The 26,295-nt window shown below is 37.3% G+C and overlaps 1 protein-coding gene across 1 annotated transcript in view; it reads right to left on the reverse strand.

Moving 5' to 3' along the window:
* LOC102041456 (BEN domain-containing protein 5) overlaps window positions 1–26,295 on the reverse strand; it is a 542,525-nt gene that overhangs the window by 507,845 nt on the left and 8,385 nt on the right. Inside the window, exon 2 of the mRNA XM_031058558.1 lies at window positions 4,877–5,001. Within this exon, the coding sequence (XP_030914418.1) occupies window positions 4,877–5,001 (125 nt within the window). The remainder of the gene's footprint in view (window positions 1–4,876; window positions 5,002–26,295) is intronic.

Below are 26,295 nucleotides of genomic sequence, written 5' to 3' on the forward strand. Positions count from 1 at the left end.
TGTTTCCAACTTCGTCTGCTTAAGAAGAAGTAACAAGGTAGCCTGTTTCCAACTTTAGCCTGCTTTTGATGTCATATTCATTCCATCTTACTTTGGATGCAGCTTCTGCAGGAATTAACTGCACAGAATGAGTTCTAAGGTCAGAAAAAAAGGTTGAGTACCTCAAATTACGCCTGCTTTTCTTTTTTTCCTCCCTGCTCCTCCAAAATGTGTCAGTTGGTATAAAGAGAGACATTATCTCTCCCTATACACGTATCACTCATATCTTTAAACAATCACAGCTGTAGCATCATAAAGAAGCAGTTGTCTGTTAAGGATCATTGAGTTGTTTTAGGACAGTAAAAAAAGGCCTGAACACATTATCAAATCCACTGTCAATAACAAATATTTCCTGAATATCTAATCAATTAAAGACTACAGAGATCTTACAGCCTTTTTTATTTTACAAAACAGTGTAGGACAAAAAAACCATAAAATTCTACAATGACAGTTCCATGCATTCATAATAATGTCCAGCTATGATAATCTTTGTCTTACCTGGGCATCCTGTTTAAAATTCTGAAGAACAGGCTATCCTTTTTCCTGGTCCATACTCACACATAAAAAACCCCAAAAAAGTTCATGAGTCAAAATTCTAATTTCAGTCCAACAGCAACCGAAGTAACAGAGAAAATGCCTTTGAAGTAAATAACATTTGGTTCTTTGATTTTAACCTCAATCTGGATTGATTTATTAACTGTAAGTAATGATCAAGTCCTCAATGCCAAATATCCATTCTTCTCCTCTATCCTTCTTGGTATATTTTGTCAGTACCTTTGTGATGAAGAACTCCAAATGTGTTTATCAACACTTACAGAACAAAATTTGGCACTATTAGGAAACCCCTTCTGTTGGAAATTCTTTTTTTAATCTCAGTGAAAATACCATTTCTCAACATGATTCATCCAACAGCAGAGCTCCTCAGGGTACACACACACAGAATTTGTCATGAGGCCTAGATGTGCATTAGTTAGTGGTATAATATGGCTGCTGTGTGTTAAATCAAAAATCCTCAAATATTTTTAATCCTTTCGTTGCTTTCTTGTATTTAGCTCTTTTCTCAAATTGCTCAAACGAAAATTTTCTAGAACAATGATCATCTTTTTCTAGTGTGGTTATATTATCTGGAACAGTGAGTGTCAAGCACTTGAGAAGAATTTCTGGCTAAGGCCCTCAAAAACAATAATCATTCTTTTCACCTGTAAAATCCTCCAATATCGGTATACCAGCATATTTTTTATAATTTATCACACGTACACACATCTCTTTTTTTTCTTAAAAAGCTCAAATGAATCACTGTTGCTAGTAATAGCATTAAAGCCTTTCTAGCTCAGAGGTAATCTTGCACCTGAAGCACTGTGTATTTAAAATACTTGAAATGCAATTGGGAGATGAAATTTGTTCATCCAATTTCCGACTGTGCAGAGAAGAAATTTAGCAAAATCGTAGATGGTGTTTGAAGGGCCATGGCTGGAGTGAATAGGAAGCAACCCCTGCCCAGTAAAGAGCATTATCAGGAATAGAGAGCCGCCTGTGACACGTATATAATTAGAGAAATTGGAGGCTTTGCCCATGAGACCATGTGTTCCACAGCAAATCCTATTTCCTTCACTCTCCCTTTCATGGATATGTGTAAATCATAAAAGTCTATGTGTTTTCTTACATATAACATATCAGTTTATTTTTTCTTTTCCAATATTGGTGTTAATTGAATTCACCAAACAAGTAACAAAAAAGAATCATAGCTCATATCTTTTCAGACCAACTGAGTACCAAGTCAGAAACCATGTAAGGAGACCAAAAGACCAAATTTTACATCTTGCAGATATCGCACATGATGTCTTGTTTCGTCCCATAAATATAAGGCATTAGCTTTTTTTTTAATATTTTTTCCTTGTTAAAAAAAGTACAAATAAAACTGACAACAAAAAATGTCTGATGTAAAAGCCCAAATCATAAGGAGGAAGAAATTAATTTACCAACTTCCAAATTAAAAAAAAAAAAAGTCTGTTGGTTCTACTTCAACGTCAGGAAGTGAACATCAAATAAACAAAGTTTGTAATAAAATTCTAAAAATAGTTCTGGAAATATTAGGGCTGTCACTGGCATGACACAGAGCTTAGCTCTATTACCTATGAAGCACAACAGTAACCTCAGACATACGTAACAGGAGCAAGGAAGCAATCACTCTAAAAAAGACTTCTGTATGATAGGGAAAAACAAATTAGGCCTGAGTTTCCATAGTGATACAGCAACAAAAGGCTGCTGCAATTTCCAGCTGTCTACAGTGAGGCAGTAACACAGCAAAGGGACTCAAGCCCCTTCTCTGTAAACTGGGATTAGCATACTCAGAATTATCCATTAAATTTTAGTTCTGCACTATAAAGAAAATATTGAAGGAACTGGAAGAGGAAGAATAATAATAAAAACAAGAAGTTCTGCAAGAAGCAAAATTACTAAATGCTATGGATTTGGATTTCATGGTTGGATTCTCTGGTATCTTAAAAATGCAAATTCCAATGAGTACTTTCTCCTATTCATCTCCTCCGTGGATTCTCTGATGTTTAATAAGAAATGATCTCATACTATAGCCTGTCTGCCAGTGGGAACACTAATGGGTCTCTTGCTCATCTGGCAGCCTGTTTTCCCAAAACTTACAGGAATTCCTGTCCAGTGATGCTGAAACTGGCCAAGAGTTAAGAAGCTATTGAAGGAGAAAAGAGAGGAGAGGGATCAGCAGCCATACAAACACCTAGGCTAGCAAGTAGACAGTGTGATCATGTAAGCTTTACTTCCTTGGGAAACTGGGCTAATTATCAAAGGACTGAAAGACTCACTTATGATGAAAGTCCAAAGGCCCCAAAGCAGAAAAATACTTAAAAGGTAAAGTGGTCTATTGGATATAGGGCTGAAAGAACCAAACATGATAGCTAGGTTGACACAGAAATGATGAGGAATGTTATAATTCACAGAAATATAAATGTTAGTCAGGGATGATGAGGATTTATTTGTACCAAGCGGAGTTATTACTAAGCAGAATAGCAACTGGGAATTGTGGGATTAAATAAAGGAGAGCTTTAGGCTAAAAATCAAGCAACACTGTGAGAGGAGTCTATAAAACAGTTTTGAGACATAGGAAATGGAAGCTCCATGACTTAAGAAAATTAAAACCACAAGAAAGCAAAGAACCCGTTTCTTATAGAATAATGCATGGATGGTAAGATTATCTGGAATGTCTAACTGGTCTTTCTTTTCATTTATCAGTAGATTAATAACACAAAATGCTGTACTGATAGGTAATATAAAAAACCAAAGTAGCTACTCTTTGTGAGTACTTATGCAAAAGGCTGAAACCAGACCTAATATATATAAATGTATTGATGTGCCTTCTTCACACATTATTTACATGATATATCAAAAATAAATACAATATTATCCAGGTAATGATTTATAGAGAGCAATTAAAATATCTACTTTTATACATAATGTGATCAAAGGTCCTCTGTATTTGTATTAGTGCAACATTTTGAAGCAATACTGAATAGTTTGGGCTTCCCTGTTACTGTTTTCTAGTAAAACATAAAATAATCAAAATGCAGAAAACAAATTACATTACACAGTATGTTTGATGTAGCAACTTCTAACTTTCATTTAATATAGCTGATCTGCAATGACTAATGCTGCCCATGGCCTGCAGTACAAAGACCTAAAAAAGGTTCCAGACTAGATTACGTCCAGGCAGGTCTCATTTTAACGGAAATTGGAGAGATGAGAAAAAGATTATAGGAGCACACATTATAAAAACAGACCTCACAAGTCAAACTTAATAGTAGAACCATTCTCTTTCATGTAGACAACCATGAAAACAAATATCCTGTAAGCACTAGATATATATTGTATCTTTCTACCCGATCTCTTTGCCTCCTTGAGACAGATTCCCATTCATCTCATGACTATATAATTTGATCATAGTTGAGAAAGGCACAGCAGGGGAAAGGGTCTGTCTGATAAAGTATCAGGCTCCAGGACGACAGATAAACAATTTCATGATTTCCAGTTGTAACAGGAATGATACAGTGCTGGATATTAAGATATTAGTCTCGTAGGAATACAACTATCAAGCCTCTGCATTTTCTCTTACTAAATATGCTTTATTTCCATTAAGTAAAAATGAGAGACTGATTCTGATAAACTAAGGCAGGCCACCAGAACAAAAATTTTTTATTGTTATTTTTCAATGTGAAAGTTAGTATATAACTTTTATAAGTGATAAAATAGAGCAAGGATATTTCTTTCTCAAGGGGCATCTCTACTGCAAAAAACATTCTTTAAAAGTAAGTGAAACAGTTGCCTATCAATTTGCTTCACATTTAAACCTCCTCTTTCACAAGGGACACGTTGGCAAGCAACTCCTCTGCTACAAGTCACTAGGGAAATGCCTGTTTGCACAGCTACCCCATTGTTCTACAGGTATTAAATGAAGGTTTGAGTGATAATATTTGAACAGCTATGATGGACTTCTTTTTCGTATATTAACACACATATTTGGTTAGAATGCAAAAGCACAAATACATGGCAGCCATTATTAATACCAGTTCTGTTAGTTGGCAAAAATTATACTGCCTTTGCAATTACCTCCTGTCTTGGATAGCCGAAAAGCATGGTCATACCCACTCCTGCTGACACCTGCTTTTATTTATAAAAAAATCAAAGAACAAAGATACATTTTAAAGAAATTTTTAGTTGCAAACCCGGGGCGTCATCTTTTTTGTTAAAGTAAACATATTCTGGAGTAAGCAATTCTTGAAGCTATCATGCCATCTAATTTATCACTTACCTGTGATTCCTTCACGTTTTCCACGGTGAAGTTGAACCACACTCGGAAGCGTGGGTTGCAGGTGTCTGGCCTGATGAAGAGGTCATACTCAAACTCTGTGACGTGGTCCACACGGCCAAGGTTCCCTACCAAGAACAGATGAAACAGGATGAGTTTTAATGAATGGCTGATCAACTGTCCAGGAACAACACTGAGAAAAGTTTTTAAAACTTCTACCTCCGTTGGTTAGAATACACCAACGGAGGTGTATTCTAACGGTTAGAAGTATAATAAGCCATACAACAGTTCAGAATTATTTTTTAAAGGTAGTTCAGAATTATTGTTAAAGGCTTCATTGTAGTCATAAAATAAAATACGTAGCAGTAAGCTGCATGCATATGAGTACACCAAAAAGAAGACAACACAGAATTTTTTTATTATTCAATCAAATTGACCTTTTGTGTCCTCTTATCTGAATATTCCAATTATGTGTTCTAACATCCTTTTAATTGTTTCTTTTATCCTTTTTTCACTTTTCTACTGATGTCTCAGCACATCATTTAGTCCCCAACTGTTAGGACTTCTTTCCTTCCAATTGTTGCTCGTGTTCAAGTCCCTGTAACATTAAAGAGCCCCCAGATTTCTGCCTGGCCCCTCTGGCTGTTGCTCTAAGCATCCCTCTCTCCCCAGAGATGGTCCAGCCTTCATCTCTTCATCTGTGATTCAAAAAACATCTCAATCCCTTTCCTTCACCATTTACAGCCACTATCACCTCCTTCCAAAGACACAAATGAGATTTTGCTTCAGCTCGTTCCCAGTGAATTTCATGGAATAGTATTTTTAAATATAGTCAGAGCTACATTGTCCCCTATGGCATTATTCAGCAGGCAACCACACCGGCTATAGAAATGAAGTTCAGCACTGGAAAAACCCACTAAGTGCTTTTAAATTGCTAAAATGGCAGTTTTCCTTTGAAGTGTGCCAAGATTTTTAGAGACAGGGTTTAGACAGTCCATTTCATTTATACACTACAAAAATAAGACTTTACCTTTTCCTGATCCAATCCAAAACCCATCTCATCTTGTAAGACAGGGCCATGTTTTAGCTCACATGCTAAATTACATTTCTTTTTTAAAAGTAGCACTGAAAACCTGGGTTTATGGTTTCAGATGTATTTCTGGGGTTAGATATATCTTCTTGGGTTGAAAATATACTGTTGGGTTCTAATGTGTATTTATAAGGTTATTTGAGCTAAATGATTCCCTCTTCAGCAAGTCCCACTGCAGTCAATAGGACTGTTCTCCGGCAACACATTGCTCAATACCAGCATGAGCAGCAAAATTCAGCTGATCTGCTGCTCTGGGATGGAAAAGAAGAGGAAAAAATACATTTTTAATTCTGTTTATCAATACAGTTCCAGGATTTCTACCTTATCCTAAATTGTTTCTGGTTTTACTAATGGAACATGCTTAATCTTCTCTATTTTTAATGTTATCCTCTACTTTTCTACCCACATCCTTCTTTTCAGAAGAAAATTCTCTCCACTGCTTCCCTCTGCAGAGACCTGCTCCACGCTCTCAATCTGTTCCTGAGGGCTTGCCTCAAGGAGACACTTGGCATTGGAAATATTTGGAAAAACAGCTCTATTGCAAAGCCAGAATGCATCTGCCAAACACACATAATGTCACCTGCCATGGTGGGTGTCCGTGCCCCGGTGCCAGCAGTGGGCTGCAGGCCTGGCTCTTGGGGAGGCTGCGCTGCCCCTGCCCCTTCCAGCCCGTTCCTGACACTCCAAATGGCTCCAGAAAGCCTCACCCATGGCCAGCCCAGCCCCTCAGCCCAGGCGGTGAAAATGTGTCCAGTGAAAGCCAAAATCCTACAGAGGCAGAGGGGAGAGGGAGCCTGAGGAGAACTGAGGAGGAGGAGGGAAGGGGAGCCAGGACAGAGAGCCCTGTGTCCTGTGGGGAGAGGCTGGAGCAGGTTGGTGTCTCCTGGAGGAGCACTGACCCACAAAGAACCCAGGCTGGCGCAGGTTGGTGTCTCCTGGAGGAGCACTGACCCACAAAGAACCCAGGCTGGAGCAGGTTGGTGTCTCCTGGAGGAGCACTGACCCACAAAGAACCCAGGCTGGAGCAGGTTGGTGTCTCCTGGAAGAGCAGGGACCCACAGAGGACCCAGGCTGGAGCAGCTCCTGACAGGACTGCAGCCCTGGGAAGGGAAAAGGCCCAGGGTGGAGCAGGGGAGCAAGGAAGGATCAGCCCTCACTCCTCTCACAGCTCCTTGTGTGGGGAAGATGATCCTGGGAAACAGGGAAAGGCAGGGAGGAGGCATTGGTTTAGTTTATCTTTGATTTTCACTATCCAAACCTATTTTAACTGGCAATAAATGAGTTTCCCCAGAGCAGAGTGTTCCGCCTGTGCAGCCCACTGGTGAGTGCCCTCCCTGTCCCCACCTCCACCCTGGAGCTTTTTCACCTCATTTTCACCTCTGTCCTGGTGAGCACTGGGGGTGAGAGAGCACTGGGTGGGCAAAGCCAACCCACCACTGCTCCTTGTTTTATTTTTCATTAAATTTCATGCATAAATGACATAGCTAGCATAATAATATTCCTTGGATATTTCAGGATTTAGGTAGTCCAAGGTATTCATCTTGAAAGTTTAGATTCCAGTTGTGTCACAGGTCACAGACTTAGATCTCTCTGGACAAAGTTTGGTGTGTGAATTCACTTCAGCCTGAGCTGTGCATGTGATCCTGGCAGATTCTCTAGGGTTAAGGCAGCAGGCTGCATGAACACAGATGGTGGGCTTGGTCCATCTTGTCAACTAATAAACTAATAAACATGCCTCCCAGCAATCCCAGCAAGTCCAGACGTGGATTAAGTTATCTGCAGCACAGAGCAGAGGTGCAAATTTTGATGGAATTACTCCCAAAGAAGGACACAGAAGCAATTAAATTCATACTTAAAGTTCAAAGACCATTAAAAACTTGTACTGCAAGGCATAAGAAACTAAAAGATTATTAAGTGAATAATTAAAACAGAGCAAAATGAGACCTTGATTTTGACCTTTTGCACACTTCAGTTTCTTTTTCAACATCAAGCTAACCTGAACTGGATAAGGAACAGATGACACTCTCAGAACTGCTTTACAGGGTCTTCAGGATCCCTAAACTAGCACTGGAGAATTGTACTGATGTCAGGGGAATCATGGATGGTGAAGAGCTGGTGTGCTGAAGCCACTGCCATCCAGTCTGCTCTGGAAAACCCATCTCAAATCCAGCAGAGCCCTTAAAATGTAATCATCTGTGTGCTTGACTCCTCAGGAACCCCAACATGGTTTTCTCTCTTGATTTGAACACTCCCTTCCCTCCTGATGCACTATTTTTTTCCTTCTGTGAGTTTATTGGTTTATTATTAGTTTTTGCCTCTTACCAGGCACACATCAGCTGCCATTGTCACCTGCAGCCCTCTGCAGTTTGGTGTCATTTGGACATTTCATTAGCCCACTATTTCTTCTCTGTCTTCCAGATGCTAAAGAGGCTGGACTGAGCACTAATGCCTCCGGTAACTAATTCAACAAGTTCCTCGTGCTCAATAGACTATTGTTTGTAATATCACAGCCTTTGCTCACAATCTGTCAGCCTAATTTCAGCCCACATAGCAATGTCATTAAACAAGACAGCAGTTTTGGTACAAAGAAGCCAAGAACTGTAGGAACAAAACACCTCCTCATTTTAAGAGATGCTTTGTAGAAAACTGATAATGCCACCGAAAAACATTTCTTGGTGTCCAAACAAGGATTTAAACTTCCCAATGTTAATCTCAAAAAAAAAACTGAACTGAGTTTTTTGTCCTGCCTTCAGAGTGCTGTAATCATGTGAAATGCATTTATTCTAATGGATGAGAATTATATTCCAATACCACAGGTCCCACAGTGACATGCATTAGAAACTATGGAACAGGAATTAAAACATTGATTACAGCATTCCATTTAGATATTAAGCCATTTTAACACTGAAAATAAACAATTTTTTTCTTAAATGCAAACCACCTCTAAACTGATTTTTAAATACATTTTCATTCCTTTTTTTTTCTTCCCTTTTTGCTAAATATATAGCAAGAGAGAAAACAATTTAATAAGTGGGTAGACAGCAAGTTCCTCCTGTGTCCCAGGAATTTCTGTGCAATACCACAATGCATACACTGTACTTTGCAGCACCTGCAGTCAATAGTCTCTGTGCTGAAATTGTGACAAATGTAACAGAAATCCAGATAACAGCAATTTTGTGAAATGAACCTACCAACAGTTTTCAGTCATCATACAACTACAGTATGACCCTTCGTGTGCACAGTTCTTATTCTGTGTGCATTGCTATTCTGGTCACTTGTGATATCAGTAAGAGAGTCTGTTCACAACCTCATTGGTTAATTATCTTCTAAAATCAGAGAAAAAGTCTCACACCACTGAAACATCAGCTTTGCTTTACTTCACTTTGAGTTCATGCCCATATGAACTCATCACCACTCCATTCCATAAATACAGAAGTTGTATATATGAGAGTATACAGCGTTCTTCAAAGCCTCATCACTCCACATCTAGTGATTAGCACTATATTTGGGAGTCAAGATTATAAAACATAAGATATTAATGTTATTTAAGGTACATGTATGATTAATGAACTGATTAATGAGACCTGCAAAGGGAAAAAACCCAACAACATTATGAGCAATAAGATCTGAACTGGTTGGCATTCAAGGAAATTCTTGTTTAACTTTTTTTTAATAATATGGGTGTACATCTGTATGCAAATGACTGCCAGACTAAATCTTAAAAGTAAAAAAAGTAATTTATTAGGGTAGCCAACACTTTGCAAAACATTTTGTATTTTCTCTCCTATGCACTCTGAAATTAGTTGTGGGGGTTTTTTTCTATTATTTTACAGATCTTTTTAAGCTGATGGGAAGATGTGAACAAATCAAATTCCCAAACGTCTATAAACTGACTTTCACTTAGCCTTGGGGTTTGTTTTTAAGGCACGCTCAATTTTCAGTCATAGTTCTGTTCAATACTCTTAGTATACTGAGAAAAGAGGAGACATACTTTCCTTTAATCATTCGAGCTGAAATTCTTGATTATATTTGCTTAAATTACTTCACAGAGTAATGTTTAGTGCAATGCTCTCAAAATGTGAATAGTGAAAGGGGTCAATAGCATGTTTCAAGTTTCTTTAAAAGTCAGAAAAAAAGCCCAATGATACTATTTTATTAATCATGCAACACACACTTAGTCCTCATAAAATATTAATGTTATTGCTTCCTACATCAATAAAAAGTGTACTTTACACAAAGAAAGGAAACCTGCTGAAGAAAATGCTAGCTAAAGTTACTAAACATTCTAACAATTATCATAAAAATGCTAGAAAAGAAAATATAGATATGTTAAGCAATCCTAAAATCTTCTTAAACCGCACATTGTGCTTGCCAACAGAGAATTTTTAAGATGAAAAATAGACCTTGAGGGTCTTAGACAAGCCTGAGGCAATATAAAGAAAAAGGTCAAACACTCTGCTAAAAAGGACCGTTATCTTCAGAACAACAACTTATCAGCCAGCTTGCAGCCCTGCTTATTTACAGTTATTGGTCCCAGAGGAAGTGCACTTCAGCGCAGGGCGCGATTACTTTGTAATGAGTTTGCCAGAAATGGTAAAGGAAACTAATTTGTAACAATGTGCTGTTCCCGGCACATGAACTTTCTCAGACACTTTTTTTTTTTTTGTCCGGCCATGAATAACTAACTTCAGCCTCCCTAATAAGCAGTGAAAACAGAAGTGCACTAAAGCCGACTGAGTCGCGAGCATAAATGTGCTGAAATATCAGTGATTATCCCTCTCAGCTGTCCATTACAGTACTCATGATGACCACCAATTCCCCTGTGGTGGATATATAGAATGCAGGTTTCAGGGGGTGGATTTGCACATGAAAATTAACACCATTTGGAAGAAAATAGCCTGCACCTGTCACAGATTAGCAACAAAAGGTCAAATGCCTCCTTTTACACCTAGAGCACTTGCATATTGTATGTCTTGCTTATAGGAGCCTAATTCTAGTTTCTTAATTCAGAAAAGTGAGCACCATGGTGAACTGAGGAGAAAAAAAAGAATTAAATCTTGGCTAAAAGCTATCAATAAATCTATTGATCAAGATACATATGAATGGAAGTAGCTGAGGCAATCTCTGTCTCTAAAAGAGGTAGTTTTTCAAAAGAGAATTACACAAAGTGCTCTTCTGTTTTTGTCAATATGCTGCCAGGTTTTGAAATGCTATTTTTCATCCACACAATAAAAATCTTGACAAGTAAGCAATAGAAAATCACTAATACACTTGCAGCTGCATTTCAATCTATACAAATTCTTTAAACAAAAACAACCAAAGAACAGATTGGAATATAGATCATTTTCACCAGTTGAACCTGGCATCAAATCCAAGATAGCCAAACAGTATTAATCTATATTTCATGCAACTCCATATTTCCCAAAATAAGGTAAAATGTTGAATATGGAATAACCTCTGTGAAATTCATCCTTACAGATCATAAAACACATTGAGATGATAATGCAAAGAAATTTTATTGATATGTTCTAAATGGAACAGGTACTACAGGGACTGAGATCTGTAAAAACTTCTCTCTACTGAAAGATTAGATATCTTCTGAAAGGAGTGCATCTAGGGATATCAGATGTAAATTCCCACTTACTTTATGGTCTCTGCTGTGAAAAGAGTTCATAAAAAATAGTTTGGCAATAAGTCCTAAAGAACTTCTAAATAGTATTTGATTTCTAAATAGGAAAAAAAATCTAATGAAATAGGGATGATATCTGAAAACACATGACACTTTTTGCATCATCTCCAAGATTCGTGCCCAGAGCCTATGTCAGCTCAAGATACCTGAAACCACAAAGCATGATTTCAAAAAATAAGACAATACCATAAAAGCCACATATACAACACCTGTAAATTATAATTTAAATTATTGAAATTGCACATATCAAGCTCTGCAATGCAAAATATTATCTTCACTACCACAGTTAAATCAATGCTCTGCAGAAAATCTCTCAGTACTCCTCACCAATATAGCATTCTTTTAAAAACCTGGCGTTTCAGTTAAAACCAAAGCAATGCTCATGACTCCACTTTTGGTCAAAATCCAGATTTCCTTTGAAGAATGGTCAAGAATATCAAATAGGCAAAGCATTTCAAAAGCACATGGCTAAACAAGCTGGATGCTTCAGACTCGAAGTCTCCTTTCTATCTTCCCTCCTCAATTAAGTTGAAATTGTTGTTTCCATCATGTTTTAAGTTTTCATCAACAGTGACATCCAAATAGCAGTAGATCAGTAGTTTTTTGTGAAAATTACTGTATGGGAACAATGACTTAGGTCTTAGCAGCAGCTGGTAAAAGGCCAGGTTCCATCTCTGCAAAGGGTAGATCAGGATGTAGAGCTCACAGAGGCCGAGAAACTCTGATTGAGCTTTTACTGTAAGCAGACCATGTGATAAAATCTAATTGTGACTGAGAGCACTTGAAAATTCTAGCTTTACACTTTTCTTGTTTATCTATGTAAACAGCATTAAAATAAAATGTATCAGTTTGGTTGGGGGCGCATATAATTATGGATATCTACTGGTTTACCTGTTTCTTTTGGTGCTGATCTTAATTCATAACAATGAGAGCCTGATCTGCTTTTCCACACCTTTTCAGGATCACAGTCAGAGTTCTACTTTCTCCAATACTTTTTCTCCCAAGTGACACAAGTAAGGTGCACTGGATCCACTTCCAGAAGGCATTAGGCCCACAGGCCCTGGGAACACAGTTACTGCTTCTCAGTGGTCCCCAACAAGTGTAATGAACAAGTCTTTAATTCCTTTGTACTGAGTTAAATTGCAGAAATATTAATGATGTGTGGCCTAGACTAAAACACCTACAGGAGTTTTATAAATTAAAACTTTTATCTGAATTAGAGTAGGAGGCAGAATTGTCTTCCTCACAGAAAATTAAGAGAATTTAAAACCTTTAAGAAAGAAGGACTGGTTGAAAAAGAAGAGAATCATAATCAATCTTAAATCTATTTGTTGAATATAAAAGAAGGAGGGGTGAGGTGGCCAATGCCATGATTTATTTTACTAAAAACAGTTACAATAAGATTCTCATGTTCTAGGAGTCCAGGCAGTGCTGCCAATGGATAGATTTAGGATGAGTTCTTCCTTTCAGAAAAAAAACATTTTTCTTGGTCACAGGTGTTTGAATGATGTCTGGGCAAAGGGGAGGGGGAATAGAGGGATTACAATTTATTATGTAGGCTTGAGGTTCCTCCTGCAATGAGGATACAGTTACAGAGATTTCACATTATAAATAACTGTAAAATTCTAGCATGTGTTAATCCCAAAGGCCACCTACTGACATCACTTGCAACTTCCTTTTATAGTCCAGGAGAGTAAAGAATGACATTTAGAAAGACAACACAAGCAGCTAGAACTGGAATATTTTCTGTCTTTTTATGTTCATTAAGTAGAGCAGTCTTATTGGTGATGCCAGTTTAGAGCACAGTCAAAAATGGCAACAAGTATTCCTGAATATTTAGTGATCATGATTGCTCAAGAACCACTATGAGCAAAGTAGCACAATATACAAGTAACAGATGTCCCAAAATACTGCAAAGACTGTTGTGTAAACAGCAGGCTCACATATGTATTAAGAAATTATACAATACCATCTTGCTGAAATAATTCAATAGTTTTGATCAAATGAGATTGATATTTAATCACTTGCAGCCAAAGAGCCTTATTTCAAAATTGCCCTTTTCAATAAAAACTAATGCTTTCAGTTAAAGGACCTAAAAAACCTGGAGCTGCAAAGAATAAAATGTCAATGTTCACCAAGTAGGGAAATTGTAAAGGATGAATAAAATGGAGTCAGGCTCTTGACTCCTTCTCCTACATCTGTGAGTCTTATAAATTACAGAAATATCAGCAGAGCTCCAAAAGTCACAAAATCATGTATACACACAAACTAGCAGTGGAAAAGCAGCAACTTAGTGGGGAGTGTCAAGAGTGCTTAAAAATCAGAGGCCTGTGCCCTAAGATGGCCATCACACACCCACTACACCAAATCCACCAAATCCCCAGAAAAACAGATTTCTCAGCTCCCTCTTTATCAACTCCCCAAAGGCCTCCAATGACAGATGGGCAGTTATTTAGCCCCGGCAGTGAACCTTTGTTAAAGGAAAATCAGAATACAAAGAGGTTTTGCATTAGTGTCACGAAACTCAGCTTTCTTTAACAAAGCGTGCGCTCCCAAAATGAGTCTCTCACTGCTGGGCTTGCGCCACATCTTTCAGAGCAGAGCTCTTAAAGGAAAAGCATTTGGGGAAATTTCTGTTTGGAAGTCACTTAGCATATAATGGGTGCTATCCTAAATAAATAATGAATGAGTTAATAAATAAATGATAACAACGTCTGCAGCCTTAACCACGGAAGCAACCACCAGCCAAGGCAGATGAGGGAGCAGGAGCTGCAGGACCACAGTGGGATGTACCATCACTGGAGTGTCACAGACAGAAAAATGTCCCAAATACTGAGTTGTTAGGGCCTGATGCTCAGTGCACACCACTGAGATCTGTTGCTCTCTACAGCCTCTGATGTAAAACAGCACAAGTGTGCCAAAAAAATGTATTAAAAATGGTTACAAAAATTTAAAGCTGCATATTCTTTAGTACATCACAGCAGTGCTACTTATGTAATGCTTCCTACTCAATATATTCATCATTTTGCAAAGACCCTGAGAATTCTTGTAATGCAAAAGACAAGGAAGTTCTTTCATCCTACAAGAGAGGATATTCCTGTTGATTTATTACTGCACAGTAATGCTGTAATTCTGCATTTGGCCTAGTTTGGTACCTTATACATAGAATCACCATTTTTCTAGGGGAATCCTTCCAAAGTATAACTACACACTGACACTTGAATAAAAATTAATAGATGGAAACCTGAATCAGAGACCTACAGTTATATTATATTCTCAAAGACCTCTCAAAAGTCACCAGAGCTGTAAATAAAATCAGAAGTTTTTATTAAAGAATATTAATGGAAAGGTTCCAGGTATTGCCCTATAAAAGAATCTTGTTTTCCTGGATAAGAACCTTCTTTAAATAATAAATTACTGGATTTATAGCTGAAACTTACTTTATCTTATCTTATAAAAAAATCCTTGGAAAAAGGTACTGTGAGGATAGGCTTTCCACACAAATACTGAATGTGAATAACATCTGTCCTACATACAGCTTTTGCACAAGAAACAGTATTATTTTAGTTTATTATAAAACTGAATTTGATTCTCTATGCCATTATCAATCGAGTCACAAAAACAGTTTGGGGGCTAGAAATGCCATTCTCATTCAATACATTAATCCCATCATTTCATTGCCTAAAAGTGGTATGTTACCATATAATCTCCATGATAAAATTTACAGATAGACTTTCCTGCAGTCTGGGTACATTTTTAGCCATTTCATCAGATTAGACTGATACACAACTTTCCTGCTCATCTCCTCCTCCTCCTCTGTAGCTCCTACTCTGACATTCTTTTGTAGAACAAGGTGATTTCTCTACTTTTCTCTTTATTATACTGCATTTTGATGCTTCTGTAGGTAATGGAACTTGCTCCTGTATTTTCACTTATACAATTTTCTGACTCCTGTGTCTTGCTATTTTCCTTTCCTCCAGACACCAGCCTGTTCTGGAAGCTCCCCTTGACTTTCAGATTTACCAATATTTATGAAATGCCAATACTGTTCATAACATAACTACATTATGTTGGTTTTGTTTTATAATGCTGCTAGAATTTATACAGGCCTTTGTAACTGTACCCACAAGGATGTAACAGAAAACTGCTTCCCCTCATTTATCTTTGTTTAGCTAAAGCTTAAACTAAACCTTTAAGAACTATCTAGTTGATGTTATTTTTTCAATCAGAAGTGATAATTTAAATATTGACATTTTAGATGGCACCAACATGTTTTTGATTTCTGCATGGTTACAATGTTTTTTTATATCTGAATGTCTGTCTTAATTTTGTTGGGGTTTCGGTGTTTTGTTGTGGGTTTTTTTTTTTTATTTTGCTGAATCCAAAAGCGTTTCCTTTTATTTCAAAGTATTTCTGTGTTTGTAGTAAATTAAACATTAATCTTTCTCTGCAAATGTCAAGTGATATTTAAATGTTTTTCTGGCAGATAAATGATTATTAATATTAATGCAATAAAATCACAGCTCTTTGTCCTTTCTTTGATATTTAAGAAAAAATTAAGAATGTCAAAACAGTTCTGCAAAAAGAGAATTCATTGGTCTACCATCCACTCTTCATTAGCCTGAGAGGTAAAAAATTACTGATCTTGTGAGACAATGTGTTTATAGAATCAGAAAGGGTTGAAAATGAATTACTCTATCAGTGGTAGAGTGTGTATCACTTCAATGTGAAAATGCCTTGTTAAAGTTCATTTTAATTTAAAGCCTCCTTTTGTCATTCAAAAAGCTTTAGCACAACGAAAGAATCTTTGTCACTTTCATAATTAGCCCCTCTTGCACTAAATGAGAATAAAATCTGATCAGAAGTCCATACAGGCAAGGTCATAAATCAAAGGGAAAAGCTCCACAACATTCCTGTAAGATGTCCAAAGGCACACACAGCTTGGAATTAAAGCACTGCAGTCAGGATCCACTCCCAGAAACACAGCACAAAAAAGGCCCAATAATATCTGTTTGACAGGCTAAATTTATCTCCATATTCTGTAGCCCTATAAACACATTTTGCTGTTTAGATACAAAAGCAATTTCAGCACCAAGGACAATCCAGGAAAGCAAACAGCTGTTAAAGTGCTACTATCACCATTTGCCAAGCAAAGTCAAATTAATTTAACTTAATGCTCTCACTTCAAACTGTGGCAGCAAAACCAAAAAAAAAAAACCACCATATATGATAATTGTCATAAAGTAGGAAAAAAGTTGTATTAACAGAAAAAACTCCTTAGGAAATCAAGTTTGATTTTATACACAGCAGTGAGTATGCAGCCCAGCTCAAATGTAAACTGGATTTTATTCAACTTATTTTCATTTTCAGATGAAAGTAAAAAGACATTTTGAAAGATGTAATAGAATTCTCAGCCTTGGAGAGTTACGGAGAGAGTGACAGCACATCACTCTCTCTACTCAGGGATCATAAGAACACCAACAGATATCCAAGCCATCAACATATTATTTTACTCCTCATGTTAACACAAAATGAGCATTTCATCAGAAAATGATGCCTAAAACATGGGGAGAGAGAAGGGCAAGGAGAGGCCAAGGTAGGAAGCTGAAGGGAAGACTGCTATAAAGTGGCAGCCAGCAATGAAAATTTGTACTCTACGATAGATACACCTTTTATAAGTCCAAGTATTATGTTAACATTAAATACTAACCTTATATTTTAATCAGATGAGAGTACTTTTAAAGTAGCTACATCCATACAACCAGGAACTTTCATGAAAATTCACATTCACATCTATAAAGTATACATATATGTGAAGACATTTGTATAGCTCTACCTTGAAATAGATTCCTATGTCCATTAAAATTGTGCAACTTTCCTTTATGAGATTTTGGGTTTTACCAGTATTTTCTCTGCAGAACGAAGCTATTTCTGCAATTTTTTGCAGAACCAAGTTATTAATGTCCTGTCTCTAACCATGCAAACACCAAACTACTTCCAAAGGAATGCCCTGTTTGGAGGGCATGGTTGCTTGCACATCTCTCACATGTTCCCGAAATTCCACGATACAATAATTATATAATGATCACAAGTAATTCAATTCCACATATTTGGAGACATGTGGAATGGGTCTGCTAAGCAACAGACTGAAGAGATCAGTGTGACAGAAAGAGAGCACTGCCTTTCTCCATCCTCCTACAATCTCACACTTCGGTTTGCTATCACTGAGCTTCTCACGTTGGCTCAGGTAGGGAGCACCTTGGTTTCCTCCTGGACACAGCTCCCCCGTGCTTTAGGCACAAAAGAAATGTAATTTCCCTTGTCTCTCAGACATACAGGTATCTCAAAAGTGCAATTTGCAAACTCCCATACAAGCAAAGCAAGCCTGGGAACTGTGATGAGGGCGTGCAGGTGATTAGAGAAAGAAAATGGATTTAAGATGGATGGGATGAGAATCTGAGTCAGACATATTATTGAAATTGAACTGCCTAGATCTTTTTCTTATAAGTGAGTATTCCAAAAAGCCAATAATGCTTTTAAACAAAAAGCAGGCTTTTTTTGCTATATAATAACCTAGATTAATTGGCTTTTGAGTATAGAAAACTCAAAATGACAAAGTATGAAGGAACAAAAATCAAAACAGAAGTCCCTTACCCACTGTGCTATTATTTTTTGCCTTTATCTGAATCTCAAAAAATGTGGAGGAAACTATGATTTTAAAGCCAATCACATCACATACTCACTTTTTCTGCTTTTCTGATAATTCTTTGATATCCAGAAGTTTCTAGCCTACCAGGACGCCCACTTAAGCTTGATTTAGGATTCCAATTAAGTGGAACAAAATTTTTTTTATTTGACTGTATCTCAATTTTTTTTTCTCACTGGGTTTGAGTTTGGTAGGAACATATTTTTCCAAAAAGAAAAAAAATCTAAAAAATAAATATGTAGATTTTCAAAATAGACAAAATTTTCTCAGAAATTATTTTCTGAACCCAGAAAAAAAAAATCAGCATTTCTAAAGCAATTAGTACTTAAATAACCTTACAGTGATTGTTGAGTTGTATTATTCTGTCTCATGGGCATGAAGTGACCTTGATTAATTATACAGATCCAATGTTGCTTTTGACTCTTCAAAGGCAGGGACTTACACTTTGCAGTACTAGCTCTATTGAAAATTAGGCTGAATTTCTCAAGAAGGGTGCCAATTTACCGCTAGATAAGAATTTAAAGAAATATCAAAACTTTTCAGTTCAAAACAACAAAACATGCTACTTTTGTTACATATTATACTTATAGAAGTATACCCCAACAATATAAGAAGCTGCTGATATAATATGAGCTCTTTAGAACATAATGCACTATGAGATGAAAGAGTTAATTAAAACTACTTAATTAAATATATCCATGGTTAATTCCAATTTTCAGTTTGAATCTATATGTATGTGCTTTACAACACGTTCATTCATTATGACATACAAAAATCTTTGTCTTATTAAATGCATTGGAAAGTTTTAATACATTATGAAACACTGGATAAGGACTTACATAACGAAACAATTACCATGTTAAGAAGCAAGTAATTATTTGTGGTTCCTAATTTTAATAACATTCTAGTACTTTAACCTCAATAACCTGTATTTCTTTAGTTTATTTACTTGAAAGTAAAAAATCAGATATTTAATACATTAGTAAAAAAAATTTTTACATGTTTCTATCCATAGTGAAAGACTTTCAAATAAAGACGTTAACAAATGTCACTAACTTTAACCAAATAGACCTGCTATTTCAAAAGCCAGTCTTCAAAACCAGGAACTTTTTAAAAGTCAATCTGTTCATGTTCATATTTTTACCACATTGACAGGAAAACATTATGTCTGTGACTGAGAGATGACTTTCTGTCACACTGCTGATGTGAAGGCAGTCAGCAACAGAGGCACCTTTGGCTTCAGAACATCCCAGACTCACAGGAAACATGGCAGCCCCACTGTCCCCTCTAAAGATGGAAATAGTCTATACTTTGGGAATTGTAATTAGAATCTAAAATAATTCCAGTTCTGAACAGGTGGGCAGCTTCTTACACTTACTAGGATGGCAGAGGTGTTGCCAATATCAATTTATAAACTTTTTAACTAATAAATATATAAATAGGGGCTATCAGGGCCTAGCAGCTATATTTTCATTTTAAAAAAACCTAAGTTTTTGTTGTCAGCAAAGTGATTTTTTTAAGCTCATATAAAACTTCACCTGCAAAAATCTGTTCTATAAACGTTGAGGAATTTGCCCTCAGTGTACAGAACAAGGTATTCCAAATTCACATGGATAGTTGTGTCTTTCTTCCTTCCCCTTTCTCTCATTATTTTTGCATTTGCTGCTGCATTTTGCTGCTCATCAAAGCTTAGAACAGCCTGGAATGGAACCCACGCCCCCAGACTCACCCTGAGCACGCTGCATGGCAAGGGTGGGGTCCAAGGTGGCCCCACCTGTGAGTGTCACACCTGGGGCAGTGACACTGCCCACTGCTCTCACACTGAGCTGAGCCTCCACCTTCCTCTGCAAGGCATCTGACACCAAACCACACCTGGACATTCTTCCAGTATCATCCAGCAAACAATAATAATAATCATAGAGGAACGACTGGCTAACAATTCTTAGGGGTCAAGATAATTTTATAGAACTAGACAGATGTTGCAGACATCTTTCATGAAAAATCCTTTCCTTAGGATTTTTCCTCCTGAGAGGCTGAGAGGCCTCAGGAACAAAATGTAAACAATGATTATCTGCTACTGTGGAATGCAACAGGTAGATCTTTGATTGGCCCTTGTTGATGTTTATAATTAATGGCCAATCACAGCCCAGCTGTCTCGGACAGAGAGCCGAGCCACAAACCTTTGTATTCATTCTTTTCTATTCTATTCTTAGCCAGCCTTCTGATAAAACCTTTTCTTCTATTCTTTTAGTATAGTTTTAATATAATATATATCATAAAATAATAAATCAAGCCTTCTGAAACATGGAGTCAGATCCTCATCTCTTCCCTCATCCAAGAACCCCTGCGAACACCGTCACAGACAGGTTAATTAGGAATACTACTAATAAACAAGTTTATTTAATTTGGTTAGATTTTTGTGGTGTTGAAATATTTCTGCAATCTTCCCAATGTAACATTCACAGTAAAATGACATTGGATTGCATATTAATTAGCCAAAACTGAATTTTCTCCACATTTTTTACTTCATACCCTGTAGAATTTTATGTTGTTAGAATATAGTAGCCTATATTTGCTCTTACTATGAAGTCATGTAGATAAAGAAGACCAAATCACAATTATCAAATTACATAATACAACTTTCTGATTTCAGCATTCTCCCTTTCTCAGAAGAACCAACAATTTAACATATGTCTTCCAGTTATTATTATCAGTTAGCAAAGCTTGTTACAGAACTGTCAAAGAACACAATATTGCTTTTCTCCTCATCTAGGTTAAATCAGCCAAAACTGAATAGGTTGCAAAAGATAATGCTTGTTCTCCCTCCTCTTTCTTTACTCAGCTGGTTCATTCTTCATTAGTCTGACTCAGAGAAGATAACCTAACACAATTTTTCCAACACTATTTAAGTTTCCCCGTGCTGCTGAAATAATATCAGTTATTGTTACATTGTTACTATTCTATCTGAAATAGTATCTATTATTCCTAATACCTGTTGAAGCATGGCAGAGTATTATAAAATAGCATCCCTACAAAGGAAAGTCCATCTTAGCCACCGTGATTCAGGATGACACATACTTTGTTCAGTTTTAAAGAGTCATCAAAGGTGTGGGCTTAAAACCAATTAGTGTGCTTCAAAGAAGATAATGTCAAAATGCTTCAAATGGTGATTCTACCATGTAACACTGAAGCTCTGAACTTCTGGGAGCCTTGGATTTGCTTGGAACTATAAAATGAAAACAAAAGTACCTTGTAAAGCACACAGTGATCTCCTGCTGTAAAGGACTATAAGCAAAAGTTATTATTAACTAGGCTAACATTCTAAATAGAAAATAAAATCAACATATTCACATCCTAAGATGTATCTAGATGTCATTGTGACACTGCAGATACATGGGACAGACACTTTCAATTGAACTCATAATCACTGAGATTGTTCTCCTTTTCCTGCCATCTAATCAGCTCTGACTCCTCTGGCATCCACTCTCACCAACCTGTGGCCAATTGAGTGACAGCATTTGCCCACTTGCCACACTTATTCATGGAAAGTTTCACAAGCTTATGGCCTGACCCAAAACCAACAGAAACTGTAGTCATGCAGAAATTTTTTCCTCTGATTTCTGCTCTGGACCAGGCACTGAAGATTTGGTATCTGTCAACATAGATCCCCTCTGCTAGAGAAAATATTTAGAGTGCACAGCTAAAGTTGGAGTTTTGGGCAAGAAACATTTAAGGTCCAAAAGAGCATGCAGACTGAATAAGGACAAACATCAGGACAAAGCTCTGGATCCCAGTTCTTTTGAATGTTAAACATATATAAATATAAATTAAGACATTTGAGAAGAAAAAAAATAGGAAGCATTTTGGATAGGCAGCTTTACAAAAGTCTTTCAAGGAGGGATACTGGTAGAGGAAATTGTAAAAATGGGAAACCTTGACTAAAATAAAATGGACAAAATGTTTACTGATGAAAAGGAAATGCAAATATGAGGGAAGGAAATAAATTGATCACTAAATACAGAAGGATAAAGAAGAGCACACAGATGGGAATAATAAAAAACAAAAAGAATGCTAATGGCAGACCAATAACATGGAGTCCTAGAGGTGACAACAGCAAGATTTAATTTGATACAGCAGTTAATGTACAGGCTCAAGGAGTGAGGCTCAACGTTCTCTCAACATACACAAGATACTTTAGCAATAACATTTACACAAATGCAGAGAGTAAAGAGAAATAACAGGCAGGACAGTATAGAGATAATCAAGTAAGAGGATGAGAAGTGTCTGGGATGAGTGAGAATCGCCCTGAAGCTACTGAAACAGAAGGGCCACTGAAATACACACAGTAATAACCAGAAGTCAAGTTCCAACTTGCTATCAGCTTTTATTTCTCAGACAAAAGCATAAATTAATTATAACATTACTGCCCCATTCCTCCTCTTAACTTTACTTTTAGTAAGGAGCACAGCTACCATCCATCACCTAGCAAGCTCAGGCACAAAGCTCTGGTGTTCTGACAGCAATGGATCTATAACAGCACAAAACTCCAGAGTGAACTCACTCTCTCAGTATTCATCCAATCTCAAGACATTTTGGGCTGTGCTAACACTGCTAAACAACCTGATTTAACTGTACCTACACAAGAGGCCATCAGCCCAGTGCAGGTACATGGGCAGTTTTATGTTGCATTGAAGGTGTTTCATTATACAGCTTAACATAATTTGAAATATATATGTAAAGCCTATATAATTGGACCCTAATATAATAAAAACTGCAAGTAAGAAGAAAGACCAAAAAGGAATACAAGTGTCAAAAAGAATTCTTAGTCAATCATTCAAAAAACTCACTGTGAACATAATTTCTTAAGCTGACCATCAAACTGCTAAAAGGAAAAGGAAAAAACCCTAGATGTATTATTCCTTAGCTCTCCATATTTTATATTGCATTCATGATAAAGGCTTAAAAGTTTTTCACATCAGAAATATGACATTCACTTACAATCCTAAAAAAGGCTACTAAAATGAATTATTCATAACATAATACAGTAGCAACAATAAACATTCAAACCAATTTTTTTTAACAGAATAAATTATTCTTCTTATGAAAAAGTTACAGTTTCAGATGAGAAAAAAGAGATGTGATTCCACCAGAAACTGTTAGAACATAATAATAACCCTTAATATATTATGGTAATTTACCTTCACATTATGTTATTGTAGTAGATACTGGAATTCCAGTAGCTGTCTAAAGAACACACAGTGATAATTTATGGTTTGTTCCCAGTTTGTTTTCAGAAATACAAACACTAAATCAAAATTAGCATGCTAAAGGCTGAACCTAGAAAGCAATTAGGTTACTAAATAGCATCGATAAATGCAAAATGAAGCTCTGCATGTATCCAAAACAATGTGCTTCCCACCTAATAACTTGTATCCAAATTCCTGTTAGGCTGAGCAAAAAAATTCCAAAATATTTTCTCCTGAAATCAGATAGCATCCATCCAAGAATAATTTTTTTTTGTTTATGAAACACCTCTTCTCAAGTAGGTTTTCCAGCCAGTATTCTTTCAAAAATACAGACCACTGTTTATTTCACAGCGTTTTGTCTCTTCTTGCATTAGAGTGGCAGCTCAAACAAACAAAGATCTTAATTTGGCTTGTTAACTTTGGAACAGCAGGCAGCTGAGAATTTTTAAGTGATTTAAAGAACAACAAGAACAGAGTCTATCTGAAGTGTATTCTAATTTCAGGGCAAGAAAAGAGAAAGTGTTAATCTTGTAAGTGATCTCAGGGATTTCTGGAGATTGTCTAGTCCTACAAGAGGGTCAGCATGAGGAAGCTGCCCTGAACTGCATCTGCCCAGGTTTTGAATGTCCCTGTGGATGGAGACTCCACAGCCCCTCTGGGCAGCCTGTGCCAGCGTCTTCAGCCCACTGGGAAAAAAAACAAACATGACCACACAAAGGGTTGGATTTACAAGGAAAGGTTGAGGGAGCTGGGCCTGTTCAACCCTGGGAAGACATGAGGGGTCCTCATCTGTCTGTCAGTGCCTTCAGAGAGGGATCAGAGCAAGGACCAGGCTCTGCTCGGTGGTGCCCAGCAATGGCACAAGAGGATCAGGCAGAAACTGATGCACAGGAAATTCCACCTGGACACGAGGAAGAATTTTCCTGTGCAGTGACTGAGCACTGGAAAAGGATGATCAGACAGGGTGTGGAATCTCCCTCACTGGAAATATTCCAGAACTGTGTGCACACAACCCTGTGCCATGTGCTTGGGCAGGAAGGTGAGACAAGGTGACCCACTGTGGTCCCTTCCCACCATCCTGGGATTCTGTGTGAAAGGTATTCCTGTATCTGGGGCTGGGAAGGAAGTACAAGGATCATTGTTCTCCCAGCTGGTGAGAGCTGCCTGAGCCCTGTCCTGAGCCAAGATCAGCACCATGTTGTGGTCACACAGTGACAGAGAAGCAGCAGCTCAGCACCGCTGTGCCCATGGCCATGGGCCCTTCCAGGGCAGGGGCTCACGTGAACATTTCAAATGGTTCTTCTCTGCTTCAGTCCCCTTCCTTCTGTTCCCCTATTCTTTACAGCATCCCTGTTTGATCAAATCTAGTAGACATAGTACAAGATATGAAATTTCCTACATTTCAGTCTGAATTTGGCTCACATAGATCTGATGCAAAGCACTCTCAACGTTTCTCGGCCATTTTGCACTCATTTCACACAGCTGAAATCCACTACAAAAGGCACTAGGCCGACAAGAACCAGGGCTTTTGTGTTCCTGTCTTCTGCAAAACAGGGATAATATTACAGGTTACTGAACTAACTGAACAAAATACCACTATTTGGTCAAGCAGAATATTTCAATGTTCTGCCAAGATGAAAATAAAGCCTTTCCAATACCTCTTAGCTCCCAAATATTTGCTGTTCAGGTGCTGCTTTCTCTTTTATTCTGAGTACAGCCACTCCTTGTGATAGGCTATATAGCACCATCTGCATAAGCAGAGTAAAGAACACTTCAACTTCTTCTAGTTCTGAAGGGCTCTGATTTCAAAAGACAGAGGTTAAGCATATAAACAGGACAGTGAAGGCAGAGTACTTTACTACTTTCAGGAAACAGCAAGGAGCAGCATTCCTGGCAAAATAAGCAACTCCAGAATTTTTCCACTGGCACTGCTCTACACTGTATTTTCCCTGGATTTGAGAACCCAGCAAGATGAAATTTGGGAAGGGTGGTTGGCAGCTCTTTTAAAGGCTCAAAATCAGACAAAAACCTAAGGTACAGTAAGGTCTGCACTGCACCCATCAGAAGAGATTAACCTGGACCCACCAATCACCCAAAACTAACATGATTCTCTATTTTAAGAAGCAATTATTCAAAGCAATTATTTCCTTAGGCAGTAACTGAGGCGGAGGTCACCTGTTATTCTATAGAGTAACCAGAGATTTATTCAAATCCAGGGATTGTATATGAGAAGAATTTTGCATTTCCTCGTTAGTGATTTCCCATGGTGTTAAAAAATCTTTAGGTACAGCACAAACTCATCTAGACATTTTTCCTTCATACTTTTAACTGTCCCAGGCTTCTATTGTGTCACTATATATACATACCTCTATACATTCCTGATTCCTGATGTCACATTCATGTTCATATTAACATGTGCAGTTTGAAATAAACACAGCTGCATTTATGTCAATGATTTTATATTCAAATATATCTGATTATGCTGAAATAAACACAGCTGCATTTATTTCAGTGATTGTACATTCAGATAAGGATATTTGTTCAGTGTAATGTAATGTTCCTTCACACTGGCAGGGACATTGCTATTCTTTCTTGTATTTCCCTCTATCATTTTTCCAGATGGAAAATTTTGAACAGAGACAGAAAAATGGAAACTGGAAAATTTATCTCAGAACCTGATATGTAGGAAAA

Source organism: Geospiza fortis, unplaced genomic scaffold (genome assembly GCF_000277835.1).
Source record: "Geospiza fortis unplaced genomic scaffold, GeoFor_1.0 scaffold396, whole genome shotgun sequence".
Lineage (NCBI taxonomy): Eukaryota > Metazoa > Chordata > Aves > Passeriformes > Thraupidae > Geospiza > Geospiza fortis.